This window comes from Hippoglossus stenolepis, chromosome 22 (assembly GCF_022539355.2).
Source record: "Hippoglossus stenolepis isolate QCI-W04-F060 chromosome 22, HSTE1.2, whole genome shotgun sequence".
In the NCBI taxonomy this organism is placed as follows: Eukaryota; Metazoa; Chordata; class Actinopteri; order Pleuronectiformes; family Pleuronectidae; genus Hippoglossus; species Hippoglossus stenolepis.
Genome location: NC_061504.1, coordinates 8860869 through 8882977, shown reverse-complemented (window position 1 = coordinate 8882977; position 22109 = coordinate 8860869). Strand labels below are relative to the sequence as shown.

The following is a 22109-nucleotide window of genomic DNA, read 5'->3' as shown; positions in this document are numbered from 1 at the left end:
GGCCAGAATTTAAATATGCAGCATAACACCTGGACTGTTTGGTTCTTGAGTTTGCAGCTAATCCATGTTGCTATATTGTACTTGCTACATGTTGGGTGCATTGTATTTTTATTAGTTACAAAGGTCAAGGTTATCCCTCAGACGCCAGATTGTTATAATTTACATGAATACTAGAGTATTCACTGAACTTCAAAATGTAACTATAGTTCGTAATAAGCTGCTTGTACAAACAACCTATGTGATTGATTTTTTTGGGGGGAAGGACTGTTGGTTGGTTGGTTAGTTGGTTGGTTGTTTGGCTGGTGTGTCGGTTGGTTGGTTCGTTAGATAGATGTCTGGTGGTCGATTTGGTTGGCTGGTGGGTTGGTTGATTGGTGGGTTGGTTGGTTGGCAAACACTTGAAGACACATTTCAATTAGACTTGGTGGAAGGATGGGACAAGGGCCAAGAAAGAACCCTTTAAGTTTTTGGCACAGATCCGAAAAAAGCAGTAGATCCAGGATTCTTTTTTTTAGACAATGTCTTTCACATTGTGGGAGGACATTTTCACAGATTAGCCAGGAAATAATTCATGGGTTTAATGAAAAATTTGACATTTTTGTGGAGCTGATATCTATGAGTTTGTGTAATTTGATGCAGCTTAATTGAAATTAAGTTGACCGTTGGGCCTGGGTGGAAGTTTTTGCTCTCAAGCAGTGTGTGGCTGAATCATTTAATGGTCACATACAGTATCTGTTCACAACATGTTTTTTCAGGCTTCCACAGTGTGATGCTGGAGGAGCCTCTCTGGTCCTGGAATGAACCCAACACATCTCACCATAGGACATTTTGTACAACATGCATCAAATTTTGTATTTTTGAACCATTTCTGCTGTTGGCGAGAAGCAAACGATGCTGCCAGGGAAAAAAACAACCACATGTATTTTTGTTAGCATCGCCTGGTGGGAGTGCAAGTAAAGGAGACTCGCAAAGCATGAATGCCGAAGACAAAAAACAACAACTAGATGAGTCATTTTCATTCACTCACTAACCGCTTTTTATTAGGGAGAAGACTTGATAGGAGAGAATGTGTCTGGGGATTTTAAGTGGCTCCGTGGTTCTAATGAGGAAATTAATTTGTGAGCAAAGACAGTCACCTTCTGTACACAACAACAGTGTGAGGCAGCCTGGAGACATGTTGACTGGGGCTGCCAAAAATGGAAGGTGACAGACACAAACCCAGAAACTGGCATTTCCCAGAACAGGGGCTGTCAGTGACCTCTGCGCCTCCGTCCCCTTTAAACTCGAATCCTAGCAAGATATAACAGTTGTGTTGTAACAGGGCTGAATAACAGCATTGTCCTCAGCTGTTGTATCAGGCAAGACATTTTTTCTTGTGAGGGTAAAATACACCCTCACTTTCACAGCTGCATTGTAGCTACTTCAGGGGCATGAAACTTCCAGCGAGCTCATGAAACAGCACATTTGGGCTGTCACAGTCGAGTTGTGTTAGCGGCTCAGTGGTGTTGAGAAAGGTAGTGTGCAGGACTGTGGATCTGGCTAAGTCCTGCTGTTTTCTGCCTGGCACCAACTGTATATGCCGTGTGTCAGTCCTGCATCGAGCAGCTGCCTCGCAGTGTTATAGCACCAGAATATCTAATCGAATTCGCTGCGTGACAGTGGCAGTTTAACCCAAACATATTATGCTTTTTCAGCTCTTTATTCATCTAGTGTGTTTTTAGGATTTTTGTGTATGTAAAAGTTCTACAAAGTTAAAAACACTAAAGATAAGAAAACACTGCTCCTAAAGCTCCTGACACACGTCCTCAGTCCGGACGATGCTTCCTTGGTATTGTGATCTCACGTGACATCACAATGCCCCACATTTGCTCAATGCACAGTTAGTTGCCAGTCTGGCACACCCACTAACAAACCCTGGTAAAGCAAACATTTCCAACACATGCTGAAATTAGTTGACCAATCGCAATCAGAGTGGTCCAACTGGCCAATCCGAGCCAACTGGGCTTTATTGGTAGGGGGCCCTTAAAGAGACAGGAGCTAAAACTAAGCATTTCAGACCGAGACTGAAAACAGGAGCTGCAGCAATGGACAAGTTTTAGTTTAACTTTTCAAGTAAATACCCAAAGTAAAAATACAAACCTGAATATGAGCATAATGTCTCCTTGAATTTAAAGCCAGCATTTGTATTTAACATACCAACAAGATGGAGGACAAGACAACAACACAGATGTCTCTAATATGGAAAAAACTAAGATTGTTCTAATTTTGTGTTCATGTAGGATCCTCATAAAAACACATGGAGAAAAATTTGTTTGCAGGGACCTCTGGGGGAAATTTATGCAAACAGTCATTTGGATATTGAGCTGTAGCACGTCTGCACCACCTCTCACCCAATGTCAGCTGGGGTTGACTTAAGCCCCTGGCAACCATGTAAGTACGTACGGATGTAGCATAATCAAAATCTGTGTCTTTTCTTGGACAGCGAGGATGTTGCTATGAGCAAAATTTGCACTACAGAAGTATCTTTGCACTGACAACGCAATCAATTCAGGTCATACAAAAAAACACACTTAACACACACATGAGGAAAGGTTGCATAATAAATCAGGTGCGAGATGCAGAGATGATGTGATTAACATGTTTGCCTCTGCATGTTTTATCTCAGATGTTCACTCATTGATTATCTGACAGACGACAGGTTGCTTCTGTTTCTTTTTTATTTCCGTGCTCTGCTGTATAGTGTGAGATATTTGTAGGCCCATTATATCAAGTAAACCAGCAGATTATAATTGCTCTTTCTGTTACAATATGCATCGCTGCTTCATCGAAACCCTTTCGACGAACCCCGGTGCTGCCACAGTGAAAGCAGATCTTCAGACTGAGACGATGCGAGAGCTTATAAGAGTGAAAAGTGGAAAAGTTTCCTATCATTAAACCCGGCTTCCTGTCACCGCAGAAGCGAACAAGGAGGTAAACAATCCAGGGGTGACGGCACTGATGGAAGGGAAAACCGCTGCCTATAAATAACATCGGCACGTTCACCGGCCCCTAAAAAAATGATGATGGGATACATTTGAACCGCGAATGCCTCATAAAAGGAGTGACAGATATACGGCGTACAGCTAACAGAAGATAACTGGCTTTTTTTCTAAGCTTCTGCTCTCGTGCTCATTTTTTTTAACCGGAGAAGGGGTAAAGATAAGGTTGCCTGTTAGAGAGAGGAAGATTGTGGGACATTAATATGTGTCCAATGATTTGTAGATGAAAACACATTGAAGTCTGTTGTATGTTCATATTTAATAATTAGTAACGAGAATGGCACTCAGTAGATTGCATACCTACGCACAAGGCCAAACAGTCCCCTTGTGAAACCACATTTAAATTCTCTAGATCCAGATTTCTATTTGGATCTACACACAATAAAAATCAGTCCCCGAAACATGTCAGATTTTTTCAAGATCCACAAATTATTCTCTGAGAACTCATCGAAAATGTTGAAAAAACTCCCATCTCGCAATGTAAAAGAAATACTGGATTTGTCCCCTGATCTGGATCCACGACAGAATGGAATGGGTTCTCCCCATGATACATACTAATGCCAGCACGGAGCGTTCTTCAAAACTGGAACTAGTTAAAAATAGACAGGAAACTGTCCACAAAACACTTGTCCACAAAAGACTGAATCAAGTGTCTCTGTGACGTCCATTGGCCATGTCTGTCAAGACAAGGGGGGGAAACGTCCAAAGGCGGGAATATGTATTGATGTTTGTGCTGCTGTTGTATTATTGCTGTTATTATGTCCTCCTGCTGTTTTACTTGGGTTTTTATGGCTTTGCTTTATTTGAGTTTTGCACAGCGGTTGCGTTAGTGTGGTGATTTTGCCTCAGTAAAACAGGGTGGATCTGTGCAGCTGCAGATGATCTACCTGTTACCAGTTCACAGATGCACTGTTAAGGCCTTAGCCATGTTGCTACTTAAAGTAAAGGCCGATGATGAAGTGTAAGGTTCTATGGGCCCATGACCACCTAAACCTGCCGCTGGATATCAATCACATTGAAATAGCTTTTGGTGTCTGTGGGAACGTTTTATTTAACTTTAAAGAATCTTGGAACAAATAGCTTTCTTATAGGTGGTTTTATAATGGTGCGATATGGAGAAAATGCTTTTTGAACCACAGTGGATTTTTTTCATTGCAGTACCACAAGTGACCATGGGGGCAAAGCAATGACTAAAATGAGAAAAATGAAGCCAAATTATTCCGGGTACAGGGGAGGCCATCTTGTATTGGTGACAGCATTAGGAGCCACAGCTTTAGGACCCATTACACCCGATCGGGAGTCAATCTCACATGTCATTAATGATAAAGACATAATATGTAACAATTCTTCATTAATGTCCAAAAATAACAGGACCTATGTTTTATATTCTGTTGACTTGTCAACAATGTTCAAACCCAGAGAAATCCACAATTTGATTCAAGGTAACGGGACGTTTGAAATTGGTCGCCTTTTAAGAACTACCTGAAATGGGCAGGGAACATCTATGGGAACATTTATTTGACGTGTACTTTGATTTTTTTGGTTTGGCTGGAGGCTGCGTATCTTATTTAACCTTTGGCCAGAAATAAAATAAATGTATTTCTCCAAAATGTTGGAACGATTCCTCAAAAGAGTCTCTGGGACTAAAACACCAAAAAGCTTGGAAACCACAATAATAGTTTTTGTCGTTATCATCCAGTAAATGTGTTTCAGGATGTCACTTCAAATTAAAATTTTCATGATGTGTTTTTTTAATCTCTTTTTCGAGGCTGTACACATGGAGAGAGTCTGTCTTCCTTTGGTGGGGCAGTGGGTCTATGTGTGTGTGTGTGTGTGTCTGCAGTCAGCCTTGCACTGAGTGACCTTGTTTAATTCAGCACATACATCGCTCTCACACGCATACACAGCACACACAGCCAGAGACACAAGGCACGCAAACACACACACACACACACACACACTGTCTTGCACACAAACTCCTGCTTACAGTCATGCACAAACATACACACACCATGGGACATGCGAACACACACAAGTGTGTTCTCCCTGAGGCTGAGGACATATTGTGTCATTGGTGCTTATCAACAGATATAAACCACAGACAAGGAAAATGTGTGTGCTGCTACAGGAGATTTCTTTCATTCTGCTCCATGATTATGTCCTTGTGCTGCATTTATTATATACATATACCTCTGGATACAGCATGTATCACCCCACATGCATGTGCTTGACACCTCAACCAGGCAAAGACGAGAGGAAATCAATTTATGACTCATCATTTCTTAGAATGATCTTAAATGTGAATATGTGAGAAATGATTCCTCTGCCCCTCCTTTGTTCACCTCACTCTACCTCGCCTGCTACAATACAAGCAATAAAAAAAACAACACAGCACTGTGGAGCTGAGCTAATTACATTGGAAGAGCGGTGTGGCGATAATGAGAGATCCAGCGGTTGGTTCGGGAGGAGATGGGAAAACAACCAAACAACCGACCAACCAGGCAAAGCTTTCTTCATGGAACCAGCCAATCCAACTGGTGAGTTCCTACGGTGATGAGCCGAGGCGACCAATCAACTCGCTCATTCTGAGCCTTGGCAACAACCTCCCGGCCAAGCGAAACAGTGTAGTGTGATGTGAGAGTGTGTGGATTGGAAGGGGGGGAGCTGCATCTGTGCGTGTGTGTGTGTGTGAGAAGTGTGTATTTGTGCAGTCTTGCTCCACTGGGCGTGTGTGCGGCTCGTACAAAATCGGTCTCCTCTGTATTCAGGTCCTGTGCACAAGCTGCCGTGTCACACCGGCTGCCACGTCTGTTCTGATCCACTGTGTACATTGAAGACTACGGCTGAGCCACTTTTATCCCGTGAGTGGCAGATTAATTGATGACCTCATGAATTCATCATTATGATCTCCTACAAACACACGACCTGGTACACAAACAGGTGTGCGGCTGCATAAACAGGATCGAGCGGGGAAAATCCGTCCAAGTTTAGAAATTGATTGCAGAACAGCTGATGGAGAGATAGAGGTCCCCTGTGGCAAAGATGAAAGCCTTATAATAAAAGCCATATGAATTCAGCTTCTGACAAATGGGAATTTCTTCTTTCTTTTTTTATTTCAAGTGGACCAAGATCAATGTCAGACGGGTCATTCCATCCAGCCAGGACAGATATTTCTCTGTCTGCGGGGTCATCCAGTCCAGTTTTGTTTGGCCCACACAGAACTGTTTTATTGAATCAATACATTGAAAGACACAGTGTAAGCACAGCGGCCGTGTTCAGATAGATAAGCTGTGAGACTGCTACAAAAGGCCGTAGCACAGCGGTGATAAAAAAGAAATACAGAAAAATCAGCATAGAGATGCTCCAATTCATTTCAAACTCCTGTGAGTGGCTGTCGAGGGATCAAACAAACAGCTCCTCTGCAGCTGAGGCAGGATGCACAGTTTATATTTTCTTCACCACTTCGCAAGTCTCTTTCTTTTATTGAGTTTTAAAGCGCTTGTTGCATGTAAAAGTTACAAAGTCAACAGCAAAGGGAGTAAGTGTCCTTTTCTCCCACAGAAAACACCGTCCATGACACGACTCGTTCACATTTCTGGCTTTTTTTGAAATATATAAACAACTGAAAAATGTCCTGGTCCATGCTTGTTGCTAAGGTGGTTTGGGTTTATCGGGGGGGTTCTTCCTGATTTTCATTATTAGACTCGGGCAGAACTTAAGCCATTGTTACCGTGACTACAGCAGTGCTTACAGCCTCCGGGTAAGAGCCATGATATTTCTGACCTTAGACTGTATATGTTTTGGTTTTGGTCCAGTCCCATCTGCTAACGTGGTGGAGGCAGGGTTGATGGATTTGAATTCATTCAGTTGCTATTACTTTGGGTTGATTATTTCCTGTTTACCTTGTGCGTCTCCTGCATAATGAACTTTCTGTCCTTGTCTCGTTTCCCTCCGTTGTGATCATCTGCACCTGCCTCAGTGTGTCACACCTGTGTCCACTTGTGTCTCCTCCCTTTAAAGTCTCTGGGCTCTCGTCTGTTTCCTGGTTTGCTCATTTACTTTAGGAGCTTTTTGTTGTGTTTGGATTTTTAGTTTTCCTGCTTCCAGTCTGTATTCACACCAAACCTGCCTCAGGTCTGCTTCTTGAGTTCTTCAAACGCAAAACATGACTAGATAAATAAAAAAGTATTCTAAATATCACAACTATGATACGCTTTGAGATAATTGTGTTTGTTTGTCCCTACTAAGAACCAAATGGTTAAAAAATGGCAATTTGTAGTTTTGCAGGGGGTGATGTGCTGGACTCGCTTCGCATAGCTTAGCATAAATTTCACATAAAAGCACATTGAAGGCTAAGCTAAGCATTCCCTTGCAGTAGCCTCTTGTTTTAAAGCACTTTGGGCAACAGCTTCGGTTGTGATCAGCTGATCGTGGAGCTGAAAGCAGAGGAGAACCCCACTATCTCTTCCTTCCTGTCAACAAGGTGCTGCCTGCGAATCAGGCAGTGAGTCAGTGCTTTAATGAAGGAGATAACACCTCGGCCTCCCATTTGCAGACTCTGCTTCAGGAGCCAAATACAAATGTTGACTTGAACTGAATCGCATGCTTATTAATGGTGGTCGCATCATTACAGAAAGAGGTCACGGGCTGGATGCATCCCTTTAAAAAGTTGTGTGTGTGCTGCATGTGTGGCACTGACGCCGCTGCAGACAGAGACAGGTATTTCCCCCCCCTCAACTGTGGCCTCTTGCCTCGTCTCTGCGGCGTCACCCAGTGAACAGTTGTCATCCCTGACGGGGGTCTGCGCTCATCGCTGGCCCACATCATGGAGAGGGAGATAAGGGAGGGAAGTGTGGCGGCGTTTGTCTGCGCACGTGCACCGCGCGTGCTCAAGTGTGCTTGTGTGTGAGCGTACAGTAGCTATGAGTCACGCAGTGTGGGGGCTACGATGCATCTGCGCCCAGCACGACAAATGTGTACTGCTTGACTCTATTTCAAACCTACAACCACATTCCATATGGTGTCGGCTTCGCTCGTTGCTGCTTGTTTTGCTCAGAGATGAATGAGATGTGAGGAATTCAGCGAGCGGTCGTTTTTATTGATACCGTTGTGCGGCCTGTTGCCCCGGACTCAGGGCCGTCAATTTAAGAAATGTATAAACCCTCTGAATGACTGAGTTCACACAAAGGATAAAGATGATTTTTTTTATTTTAAGATAAATAAGCATAATTCTACTCTACGAAAAATAAATAAAACATCTCATTCATATTGAGTATTCTTGCATGATCTAACAGAATCTGAGGATTTAACCTCAAAAATCCATCCTCGGTATCTTGTTTATGCTCAGTTGCATGTGCTCGGGTGATGGCTGTCAATTCCAGTGTTGCTACAGCAGACGGCTCAACGGTGAACAACTGCCACCATCTGGTCAAGTCTAGAATTACACTCCCTTTGACATCATAATTGCTGTGATAGAGGGTTCATTCCAGCAATGTCGACGGCAATGTAAGCAAAATTAACACAGGCCATAATTGCATTGGAGATTTACCATAGAGATGATTCATGGCCGCATGTTTTTAATTTCTCCCATGCTCTAGAAAAGGAGCAGTATAAATAAACTCCACTGACTTCAGCTAAAATACTTTCTCTCTGCAGCAGCACTTTGATCATTCCTCTCTTTTTAACAAAGTAAAAACCCTCAGCACCAAACAAGTGCCACTAGTTCTGTTCTATACTAATACATGTTTATTTGTCAAAATTATGTTTTAAAGGCTTAGCATGAAAGATTTAGGTGAAAGGGATCTATTGTCAGAAATTGAATATAAAATAATCACAACAAAGGATCTGCACCAGTAATAATAACATGATGACAGTAATACTATGAAGAGGCAAACAGCCTCACGGGTGCGTCACAAAATCAGAACTCCAGACTCACAAATTGCAACACCGATCTCTTATTTTGAAGAGGTGAAGTGGTGATGATTGCTGAAAGAGCTGAAGCATAAGATACGTTTCCATCCTCTGATCACTACGAAATTACACATTCAGAGAGCTAGCTTCCTCCAAGTTTCCTGCGCATCAAGTAAACCAGAACTGGCAGAAACGACTTGCAGATTAAATGGACCAATAACGAAGTGGTTTCATGCCCATTCTCTGACTTTCTCTTGCCTGAATGTGCCAAGATGTGGGTCCCACTGGATTAATCCGGTGGCAGACATCAGGCTTTAGGCCACGAGAGTGATGCTATAGCACGCGAGTCTCTATGAATTAAACATGGCTTGCACTATCGATATTTGTCGTAAGAATCAGCCCAAGTACACACTCAGTTATTTATGTCTCAATATGCTAGAAACTTGGTAAAACAAGGAAACTTCTTTGTTCTTTGGACTCTAAAGTGTCCTGGATACACACACCACCCTTTTGTGCATTTGGTTCGCGAAGTAGCGATTGGGACATGGAGCAGCAGTAGTGAGGTCACATCGATACACAAGCTCAAATCAGTGTGATAAGAAGTACCTAAAATGTCAGAAAACATCTTTTAGAAAACAAATGTACATGTATTTTCCGTTTGGTTAATGTCCCGTCCATCAACACGGAGGAGGCTGGATCTAGACGTATAATGCAGCCAGTCAACAGGTGGCGATTGAGATGCTTTGGCTTCACTTTTGGGGAGCTGCCATGTCATTCATATTTATATACAGTGTATGGCAACACTTTAAACAGACAGTATTTAGCAGGATCTATTGGGAGAAATTGGTAATTATGTTTTCACTCCTATAAATTCAAATGAAACAAAGAATTATGTTGTGTTTAATTTCCTTTTAATGAGCCCTTTATATCTATGAATCCTCATCCAGAGTCCGCCATTTTGCACCGCCATGTTTCTACAGTATTCCAGAGCCGACAAACCAAACACTGGCTCTCTAGAGGGGCCTTCAGATTTTTTAAATAATAATAATAATATCTTTAATTCGTTTAGTTCTTCTCGAAACATAGTTACAAAGTGCTTCACAAATAAAAACAATTCAATAAAAAACACTTAACATGTGACAGAATTTAAGCATGATCACCCAATACAACAACAAAATCCAGAATAAGGTAAAATAAGGGAATGCTGTACGATAAAAGTACGTTTGAGGCTTTCCCCGTGAAGAGTGTTCTAGAGCCTCTTTGTATTTTATGTTAACTGAATGCCACTATAGGTTCTCCTACGTGCTTGGGAGGGTGAGGCGACAGATGTTCAGTTGGTTGCAATTTGTCGCTAAATCCTACACAGTGAACCTGTAAAATAATGCTCTGTATTGTGATGCTGACACACATCTGTGTTCACTACAAACACACCGGGTAGTTGTCTCCAGGGTTATCATGTTCCTGCAGTGGCAATGATTTCCTTCAGAGCACGTACGTGTGTGTGTGTGTGTGTGTGTGTGTGTGTGTGTGTGTGTGTGTGTGTGTGTGTGTGTGTGTGTGTGTGTGTGTGTGTGTGTGTGTGTGTGTGTGTGTGTGTGTGTGTGTGTGTGTGTGTGTGTGTGTGTGTGTTTTATCTCTGCACCTCCACAGCTACCTGATTATTCCACAGCTGATCTGATACAGGATGATGTTTCCCTTGGAGACCGACACAGATAAGCAGACGAGCAGGAGACGCTGTTTGAGTTTTTTTCTTCAAGACTTGAGTTTATTCATGTTCAAAGAAAAAAAAAATCTCTTAAATTTACAGCCGCAGCCAACGTGTGACACGTCAGTGCACGAGAAGGTGGCAGAGCTGGATAAATGATCTTCTTGATGTATGTACACAGTGTAATTGTAGTCGTCGGAGGCAGCAGCCATTTTATCAGTCACCACAACAAGCCCCTTGGCATGTTGGGATAGAGAACACACAGCGCTCGGTTGGTGACAAAGTGCCGCTTATCTCTCGATCCATTTTTCATTGTGATAGCTACTGTACACGCGCCTCGCTCCGGGGAGAAAATGGGGAAGGAGGAAAAGGAGAGGTTGGAGAGGAGAAGAATGAGGAGGAGTAAAGGGAGGGATACTGTATGTGGGAGGAACACTGGTGTCAGTATCAGGCACTTGTGAAGAAATAGTGTGTGTGTGTGTGTGTGTGTGTGTGTGTGTGTGTGTGTGTGTGTGTGTGTGTGTGTGTGTGTGTGTGTGTGTGTGTGTGTGTGTGTGTGTGTGTGTGTGTGTGTGTCATTAGCTCACTGGTTTGGCTTCAGGCCCTTTTTTCCTGCAATTAGCTGTGTCTCAACTCAGGGGCGGTCGGAGTCTATGCGGCACACGAAGGAGGCGGTCTTCGTGAGACACATAGACCATGAAGGCCAAACTTAAATGAGACGGTCCGGTCTACAGAGGCTCCGTGATCGCAGTCACCAGCTCGTCCAGCCCTTATTGCTGTTGCCTAGCAACAGAGCCTATGTTGGACATGACGAGAAAGTTTTAATGCCCCTTAGTTTTTTTTATGTGTACCGTTAGCTGTAGAGTTGAAGTGTGATACTTAAGCATCGGACATCTCGTTGCTTGCGCCATTACCTCTTACAGTTCGTCACCAAAATGCAATGACTCCTGGGATAGGTTGTGCCGGGAGGGAGCCACCTGTTGGAGCCTTAGTTTCTCTGGGATGAAAAGACATATTTGAAAAAGCCTTCAAAATGGGACAGTCTAGTGACTGGCTCACCAACACAGTGTCACATTACACGACATTAACTCGAATGAGAGGCATCCCAGGTAAAATCAATTGCCTTGAGAGGTCAACTGGCACCAACCGAATGTTCATAACCATAACAACCACATCAAACAGTGGATGGTAGATATATTACGCTGCAGTTTCCAGCGCAGTTTCTCGTCTCGCACTCAGCAAAACAACAGAGGAGTCCAGGAGCTACCGGAACAAGAGCGTTCAGTCTCCTCAAATTGCGTCAGGCACGTAACAACACAAAACAAAACTAATTAGTGATTGAACAGAAAATGCCTTATCACATCTCTCGCTCGCTTGATCCTCAATTATCCCTCCTAATTGCATCGTGTTGGCGGTTCTTTGTGTGGAACCGATTGTGATGAAATGGGAATAATAACAATGGGCCATTAGCATTCTCCACATTCCTTTCTATACCTGACTGTGTCCGAGATAACGGGGACCTAATCAAATGATGGGAGAAATTTGTTCCACCAAATTAACTCTGAAATTAGTATGATGTTTAATAACAAAAGTCAAATTATTGCAGAAACGTATAATCTGGTTTAAGGCTGCTATAATCAATATTTTTTTTATTAATTATTATTTAAATGGTTATGTATGTATGAGAGGGGCTGCTGGGAGTGAGGACCCCAGAGCAGCTCTGAAGGGCATTCCTACTTCTTTCAGCTCATTGTTTAGGATGAATGGCCAAAGCTCTAATGCTTTGGGTCCAGATGCAGGGAAAGAAAAACTCTGCTGAACCCACTGTACAAAGGCTACCTGCCCAGCAGATACAGTAATATGCCAGTGTTGTGTTTGCAGCTTGTTTCTGCTGCCCCCGGGTGGCCAAAAGTGATGTTGATGCAGGAAGGTATCATCTTAAAGGCAAACGCCACCAATTTAACATGTCAGAGTCAGCAAATTAAAACCAGCCGGGTCTTGGAGAAGTCTACTGCATTTGTAAAATTAAATAAATAATTGTATAAAGTCTTTTAGTTGTTGGTTATCTCTGTTGGCATCAAATGTATGCTGGGATTGGATGGATGGATGGCTGTTGACTACAGAGGATCTAAGAATGATTGACGTCACTGTCACTTGACAAGGTCGGTTGTGGTTGAAGAGTACAAATGTAAAAATGAGAAAACTAAATTGGGAGACCTCTGCAGTCCACTCCTCATCTCTGCTACCTGTATATCACCCCCAACCTCTCCATCCAAACTCAGCCATGACATTTCTTGGCTTTTTGTATTGTGGGTAATGTAGGTGTGTGTAGACATAGGAGCAACATATGTGTATAAGCAACGCTCAATCAGTAGAGCACACTTTTTAGCGTTTTTGGACGCTGTATCAATTCAAACCTGTTTCGACATGGCACTTACAAGTTTACATTTCCTTGGTAACCATCTCCAAAAACAGTCAGATCTAGTTAGTGTTTATGTGAGATCAATACTTATTTTGTTATCATAATCCTGCATCAAGTCCTCTATGTCGTTGAGTCTACAGTGCATGGACCAACCTGAAAAAATGTACTAAAGCAACAGCACTTTAATAAAGGCTTCTTTTTAAAGCCCAAATCCATAAACCCTAAGAAAAAAGTAAACTTCTACCTGCTTAAAATTCATCCTCCCAAAGTATGACATTTAAGAAGTGAAGGAGTCTGTGTAATCAGTGAACCTTTGTTCAGTTTAGAACTTTCTTCTTGATCACAACGAGCTCAAAGGAAAGGGATAGGTAAGGGCTACAGGCCGGAATCGAACCCGTGCCGCTAAACTGGACTGATGCCGCAGTATTTGGTGATCGATTGTCATTTTTAAAAGAAGGCTTCGTGACAGCCTCATCCCACAAGTATGAGGTCAGGGAGATGAAGACAAGTCATTTGGGTGTGGCACTGCAAAAACAACGAGACTTTCAGCAGAATCATGTAAAGCTTTAACAAATGTATCTAGTCTAAATACTACTACTCTGTATATTAGCAAGGACACAAAGATGAGGTGTCTTATTCATGTTGACACTTCCGGTCACAACACTATGATCAACATTGTGGGGGTAGTGCTGGTGCATCAGGCTCACTACAGGACAACAACTGTCTGATATCTGAGGATCCAAATGACTGATGACGAGCATTTTCATTTTATTTATGAAAATTTGACAAATCAGATCATTCAAAAACTGAATTTGGACAGGAACGTATTAGACATCTGTCGCACATCTGGTTTTACAGTACCATAACGGCAGAAGACATTTTACCTGTAAATGAAAAGTGGCATGACGACAACACTAGTGGACTAACTAATGATCCACTTTACCAAGTTGTGGAGCAGCTCCATGTTGCTTGTTTGGGTTTCAAAATATATTCAATGATGTGTGGCGTTGATTAAAGAAATAGAGCTAAAAGTACACAAGGACTAAATGTGCACTTTACGGAATCAGGAATTGTGCATGGATGTGTAAAGCCCCGCCGATTCAGAAATATCAAAGATCTGCCACTGGGTTTACCTCTGATGTTGGTCATTTTAGAGGAAGATCCCCAGATCCTATGATGCATTGTGGGTTGGGCCTATCCCAGTCAGTCATTTTGTTAATCTTAGTTGAAGTTGGTTATGGTTTCTCATTTGTTTTAAATGAGTTTTTCGACTTCTTAAGAGAGCCTTTTCTTAGACGGCCATAACAGTAACCTCAAACATTCAGTCTCAGATCAATCTGGGAAGGTGCACAGTAGGCATGGGTGTACTGTTCAGTCACCCCCACCATAACGTTACCTTGGCTGAACTCTAATAAGATTTGTGCCCCTGCTCAAATGACATTTCTTTATCTGCCAGGATTTGAAAGAGAAGCTTCTCTTGCTGGTTTAAAACTAAAATCCTCTTCTCACCTTCCAAAAACCTGCTGGCATTTTCATTTCAGGTGATCTTTGACCCAACACATCCAATCAATGGAGAGGATGTGTCCGTTAGGCACAGTACATCTCGTAACTTAAATATGAGAAACACCTGTTACAGCTTTTTAGTGTTTATTTCTCCACCCTTGTCTTTAAATTACACACCTGATACTAAAATACAACTTAATGTTTACCAAGGTAGTGAAACATAATACAACAGGACAGTTACATGTTTTTTACTATTAACTAAAGAGAAATACATAGTGCCAGACAATTGCTCACAAAAATTATAACTTATTACAACGCTCCAAAGAAAAAGGCCACAAAATTAATATTAACATGAGGAGAAAACAAATACACACTATATGTACAACACCACAGTTAATGTGCGAATATATTAAGGTTGGACTCCACCCAAAACCCTGACACTCGCCTCCTGTAGATGTGAAATGTAGCTACTGTATAAAAACAAGTGCTTCGTCCTTTACAGAGCAGAGTGTCTGATATGAGTGTTAGAGACTCGAATGATTTCAGGGGAGAACACATGTGAACAATTTATCTAAAAAAGCAGGGAAGCATGATAAATAGGTTACTAGAGTCAAAAAAATATTAAACTTAAAATTCTCCTACATCCACTCTCTTGTCCCTGAACTTGTTTCTGGCCTTGGTCCGAGCCTTGAATGCAGCAGAGTTGTGCAGATGCTGAAGGAAAAAAAATGAGATGGGATTTGTGTCATGAATATGCGCAGAGGCATAATAAAGTCACTACGGGTCCAAATTAAATTACATATAAATAAACACCAGTAACCTGTATATTGTACGTACCCTTTCAAAGCGAGATATTTTCATGGCTTTCATTGTGGCAGCATCAACCAGTATTGGGGGTCCAAGTTCAAACACGTCTCTGATGAATTCATTTCCCTGAATCAAGTAAAAAGAAATCTATTGTTTAATGCTGACTGTTAATAGAATTGTTTTTTTAGAAGCATGAAGTACAATCTAACCAGCAGTAGCAAGTTACTTTTAGATGCTGTGAAATGTGTTCAATTCTCTCATCTTCACTTGTGAAATGTCACTTTTCCACAGCCAGTACTACTTGTAATAGTTTTTTTTTCTTCTTTACAATCATCTTCGTGTAGAAGCGCCTATTTCAGTTTAGAGTTTGGCAGTGAGACATATAGATATTTATCAAGTCATTAGAAAGATACCTGTAGGTGGTAATTCATCCCAGAGCCCACAAACTCTCTGAAAGCGTCATACGTCCTCTTTCTGACCCAGCTATCAATGGTCATGCGCTCTGTCCCGAAGCGAATGGTCTCAGATTGGAATTCACCCTCCTGGAAAGACATGGAGGAAAGTGAGAAAAATATCCAGGGCCACAAACGGATCATTCAAAAAAGAAAAGTTTCCTCTCAACTTCTTTCTGACAAAGAACAGAATCTGAATCAAAGCTCAGAGTTAAAGCTGTAAACACAAGCTTCTGTCAAACTTACCTCTACAGCCTTGAGCACGTCCCTGAACACAGAGCGCTGCTTTCTCTTGTCCGTCTTTGCTCTGTGCTTGTTACAGTCTGTGGCCAACGAGTTCAGTTTATCACACAGTTCCTCCCAGCCATCGAACTCAAAATCCTGAAGGGAGACAAATGATAGAAATTCTGGATTCAAGTCCAATGTAAAAAATTAGAAATCGCAATCAGCAGACACCATTTATCAAATTCAGAGTCGTATAAACATGCAGATTAGTCAAAGAAAAGACTAACATGACAGTGGCCTTTGCATCATGTAACAGTAATTTAGCCGACTGTAGTAATGATAAGCAGTGGGAGATGAAGTGGGACAGATGTGAACTTACAGAGTCCATGTCTCTGGCCAGCTCAAACAGCAGGGCAATGGTCTCCCCTGCAGCAATCCTCATGTTGACATCTTCACTCTCCAGCAACTTTGGTAGTTTGGGCAGGTACCTGCACGACAACACACACACACACACACACGCATGCATTTAAAATGTTAATAAAAATATGCTCATGCGTCTCATGGTTGCAGTGAAATAGAAACTTAATGTTAAGGTCGACAATGGGTCGTACTTGCGCAGGATGTCTTTGAGCTGGCTGGCGGTGCAGATGGTGAGCAGCAGCGCCCAGGACAGCAGGGCGTTGGTGTACAGCTGGCTCATCTGCGGACTGACTGAAGGACAGGTACCGTCCGTCCTCGCACAGGACCGGGAGAACAGGTTCTCAAAGCACTCCATGGTGGCATGCACGTCCTGAAGCAAGAAGCGGTGATCAGCAAGCACATAAAAGCTGATAGATTTATCATAACAGGTTTATCATTTCTGACTAATTTCTCCAGGCGGTACAGAGTTCAGCTGCCAGAGCAGTTGAGATGATGAATGTTAAAACAGGAGGCAAAATGTCAGAATCGATAAGCACAAATAATACGACCGACATAAGGCTGTAAAAGAGACTTTACTGTGTCTTGTCCTCAAGCTTAAGTCAACAACTAAAATAAATACTTCAAAAGTGATCAGAAACTTACCAAAATGTCATCTTCTGCAACTAAAGTACACAGGCCCAGACTTGTTGCCACCTATGACAGATGCAGAGACATATTTCAGCTGAATTTTCAGTGAAAATTCTACTTTAACAAGCTCACAGATGCAGGCACACCGTTTTTTACAGCATCTTTATCCAAGATGCATTTTTCCAAGGTATCTGCAGACATCATCACAATATAAACCATGTACTCACAGCCTGTCGGGCTTGTATGTTGGCTGATCCGTCTGCCAGGATGTTTTTGAAGACTGGTTTCAGGGTTTTCAGCACCTCCTCACTCTCGATGCCCGAGCCCAGCTGGATACACAGCAGGCAGGCCAAAGACGCTGCCGCTCGCTGCTCCTCGCCTTTACCTGACAACGAGAGGGATGGGCATTATGAGACAAGTAGAATTTTGAAGTAGTAAAGCACAAGTACAAAAGCCATTTACTTTGTGTATTAAACCCCAGCCTTCCAATTCCCTTCAGACAAAGAAAAGAGCAACACCAAACAGCTGACGACTGAATTCATTTCAGGTACCTTTCTTAAGGCAGCGTTCGATGCTGTCTGTGATGGTCATTCTTCTGTCAGAGATGAACTCATACAGGATCCGTGTGGCCATTGCTGTCTTAAGCCCATCCAGTGCCCCCTGTCTGGTCTTAGCACTGAGGAAACATACAAACATTCATTGTTGTCATTATACAAAATTATTAAATCTCACATCCAATTTCAACCTGACAGAGGAGTGATGCATGTCATCAATTGTCACAAAGTCCTTATTCCCATTACCTGCTCAGGTTTGCTATAATCTGTATGCTGTGATCAGAAAACATGTTTACACTGGGGGTGAAAAGGGGCCAGGTTTTTACCTCTTATCCACCGTGCTGTCTATGAAGCCCTTCAGCTTGTACTGAAAATCCTCCTGGGCTGTATCTTCACTAGCCTCTCCACCTAGAGACACAGACAGACGTTTTAAATGCACGCTCACCTGCTGGTGTGCACAAAGAGTAACTGTAGAAAAGGTTTGTTGACAAAAAACAGAGGAGCTGAAGTTTTATGAGTGGGTGGTCTCCAACGTTCTGGAGGACAAAACCAAAATTTGAGTTTTTAGTTGTTTACTCGACAGTTTATTTTCAAATAAGAAACTTTACAGCAAAAGATTCAAACCCAGAGATATCTCGTACATTCCAGCCATCCAGTACCTTCCTGTTTGATGATAAATGCTTAACAGATGAACACCAACTGGCAGCAGCAACAGGATGAGCACGTGTAATACAGACAAATGCACACCCAGCTGTAATGTACACACAAACCTACCTTCGTCCGCTACACTGGTGGCGTCACTGAAGCTGCTGCAATGACTGAGGGTCTCAATGGAGGCGTCCTCATCACTGAAGGGCTGCACATTTCCATTGTGCCCCCCTGGAAAGAAACAGAACAGGAGATATAATTCGGCCTAATCAAATTAAATGTGTTAGGACAGGGCAGCAGGTCTGTGAAAGTCCATTACATAACACAAGCTCCACACAGGTAGTGTGGCAAAAGCTGCTGTTATCTAATCAGTTTATGTCTGCACACCTTATCCTGCTGTACTTTTCAATATCTCACATGAAAATACACCGTGACCACGTCATCTGGGTCAGGGGGACGTCTATTTGCTGTGTAAACACAACATTGCTTTCGTCGTCTTGCGTGGGTCGGCGGCAGACGGTGAACTAAGAGACGTGGCATGACAGAAACACAGTGAACCACTGCATTTGCTATTCAGAAGATTCAAGTGCTGTTTGCGCGCATTCCATAAACACAAGAGTCAGCATCCACGTGTCATGCAGGGACAGACAGAAGCCAGTTTTCAGCATCCACAGATGGTGCATGTGATTATCATTACAATACATGACTCACAGTTAGAAGATTGTTTTCTGGAATGAAAAACTGCAGACAACAGGCACTTCAACACACAATACTTGTATAGTGGCCAGTCTTTGTGTATTATTTCAAAAAAGTGTTCCTGAAAACTAGAGGGGTTTGAAAACTAGCAGCAAAGTGGGTGTGAAAATCAGTCTGGTCATTTTCCAAATCTTAAAATGATTAGCTCTCCCAAGGAGATTATGTTTTCATCAGCATTTGTTTGGTAGATAGCAGAGTTATGCAAAAACTACAGAACCCATTTTCATAAAGCTTGAAACATGAAAGGATGTGGAGGGTTCAAGAAGGAGTCAATTCAAATGTTGTTGCGGATCCAGATCAGGGGGTGTCTGACTGGGTTTTAGATGGTCCCCCCCTTATTCTCTATTCCAGGTCAATTTGATATTTCCCTTGAGACAAACACTCGTGAAGATTTTGTCTGCTGTAGGAAAATAAACACTTGTAGTAGGGTGTTTTTCAACATTTCTCATGGAATAACTCAGATCTTGATTTAAAAAAAAAAAACATTTAGGGCACTGATATTTAAGAATGAAGATCTGGATCTAGTTTATCTAAATGTGGTTCCATATGGGGATTGTTGGGCCTTGGTTAGAAAATGCTTTCTACTAAATGCTAGTCTATCTCAAGTTTATTAAGAAACACATTTAACTGAAGAAAAACAACCATATTTAGCAGACACTGTTGTGCACTGAAAGCAGACTGAGCAGGAGTCCGTGCCATGACCTGACTTCACCTCTGGTAGACATTCACGTAAACGTATTACGGTTTGATTTACAGTACTCAAAACTAAGCACGGATGCAGAGCAACTATGAAAACCACGATCAGAGCTACAGGAAACACCATCAGATTCAAATCGGCCATTTAATCCATGTGTGTTTAGTGTTGACGTGGACTCTCGAACCCCCTCCACACACTACAGCTGATTTCTGAGAACCGGGCGCCGCCTCTTCTTCTCCTCCCCGCTGTCTGGAGTCCAACATGTCCGCCCACTGTGTGGAAACGATAATAACCACGAAACAAACAAGCTTTCTGCCTCACAAACTAGCTTAAAGTTAGCTAACGCCAACAGCAGGAGCTAATCGTGAGGCTAAAGTTTAACTGAGGTCAGCGTGTAAACAAAAGGAAGTCACGTTGTAAGAGTTGTGAGCTAAAGTCTGTTGCCAAAACATTCCTCTGTAATGCTAATAACAACGAGATAAGCTGGCATTTAGTTACCTAGCTACCAAAGCTACATCTTGCTAGTTGACACTAAGCTAGCTGCTGTTAGCGTACAAAGTGCAGCAGCTGTTGGAGGCTATGGTTAAATAAATAAAACATGTAATGGCTGTTAAACGAGTGTGTCCACAAATATGAAGGTAAACACTGTGGTCGCGTGGAAGCAGGTTTCGTCAACAACAGCGTCGCTTTGTGTGGCCGACCGCGAGCTAGTCCGCTTGTTGTTTTGACGTAGGCCAGCCTCCATCTTTTGTAGTCCTCGCCGCGAACCCGCTCCACTCCGGTCAATGGACTGCCCGCGCGAAAGGGAACTACAACTCCCGTCAGCCGAAACGGGGCAAGGCCGGAGAACCGCGGCCGCTCGGCACACTCACCTCGGCTGTGCTTTTTCTTGGTCCTCGGCATCTTCCGGGCGGATCAAGGTGGAAAAACAACAGAAACCTCTTGATCCAAAATCAGCCAATACACGACCAGCTTTTACTGTATTGTCTCGTAAAATGAAAACCTTCCCGCGGCGCAGAGGACGAACAGGAGCGGAGAGCGATCTGGGAGAAAGACTGGAGGCCGAGACGATACATTTTCCTCATACACTACGGCTGCGTGCACACACGGCGGCGGCGGAGCTTTATACCGGCGGACATGTCACGAGGAGGTTTCCCGGCATCGCTGACCAATCAGGGGGCGGGAACAGGGCGTCGCGTGTGTTCGCGCGTGATGCAGCGAGCACACACACACACACCCTGAGACGTCATCATAACTTTCTCCTGATGTAACACATGCTTCAGAGTTTGTATATTTATATATAGAAAAATCTCACTTATCAAACAGGAGTTTATATATGATACAAACTGGAAGACATCGCTTTATACAACTTATACAAGACTTTAGTCAATAGTTGTGTTGTGGATGAGAAGTTCCACTGTTACTCTGTGGTTCAGATCAATGGCTTCTCTGATGGAGCTGACACAACTTTAAACTTGTATTGATAGCTTTGCTGGCACAAATACAATAAAACAACAACAACAGATGATTAGTTACAATTATTAATAGAATAAAGGAAATAAAATGTACAGTCTAACTAACGCAGTTTAATACAGTTATCACTGGGCTCTGTGAAGCAGGTGACACTGTTTCCACTGGGCTCTGTGAAGCAGGTGACTGTTATCACTGAGCTCTGTGAAGCAGCTGACTCTGTTATCACTGGGCTCTGCGATGCAGCTGACACTGTTTCCACTGGGCTATGTGATGCAGCTGACTCTGTTATCACTGGGCTCTGTGATGCAGCTGACTCTGTTATCACTTAGCTCTGCGATGCAGCTGACTCTGTTATCACTGGGCTCTGCGATGCAGCTGACTCTGTTATCACTGAGCTCTATGATGCAGCTGACTCTGTTATCACTGAGCTCTGCGATGCAGCTGACACTATTACCACTGGGCTCTGTGATGCAGCTGACACTGTTACCACTGGGCTCTGTGATGCAGCTGACACTGTTATCCCTGGGATATGTGATGCAGCGGACACTGTTACCACTGAGCTCTGTGATGCAGGTAACACTGTTAGCACTGGGCTCTGTGATGCAGCTGACACTGTTAGCACTGGGCTCTATGATGCAGTCATTTTAAAAGATTCCTCTGATACAGTTGTAGTGCTGTATTACATAATGTTTCATAGAATGTGATGCTGTATTGTAATTAACAGCATTTTTTCAGTTCTCCAAGATTTATGTACGATCCAGAATACATTTAATAATGTTTACATACTGGGGTAGACAAAATAACAGGATTACTCTAAAATTAATTCTGTCCTCAGTATCTATCAATTTAGTGAAGGTGCACTTTAAGCTCAG

General features: G+C 42.7%; 1 protein-coding gene across 1 annotated transcript; it reads right to left on the bottom strand.

Annotated features, from left to right (window-relative positions):
* Positions 1-14705: 14705 nt before the first annotated feature.
* Positions 14706-20883, bottom strand: ifrd1 (interferon-related developmental regulator 1). Its single transcript, XM_035147986.2, has 12 exons — positions 20637-20883; positions 18438-18542; positions 17990-18071; positions 17661-17785; positions 17337-17494; positions 17125-17175; positions 16674-16852; positions 16442-16550; positions 16084-16218; positions 15799-15927; positions 15416-15511; positions 14706-15292 (listed from the first exon to the last, which is right to left on the bottom strand). Exons 1-12 carry the CDS (start codon positions 20665-20667, stop codon positions 15206-15208), a joined length of 1287 nt encoding a protein of 428 aa, XP_035003877.1. The 5' UTR covers positions 20668-20883; the 3' UTR covers positions 14706-15205.
* Positions 20884-22109: the final 1226 nt, after the last annotated feature.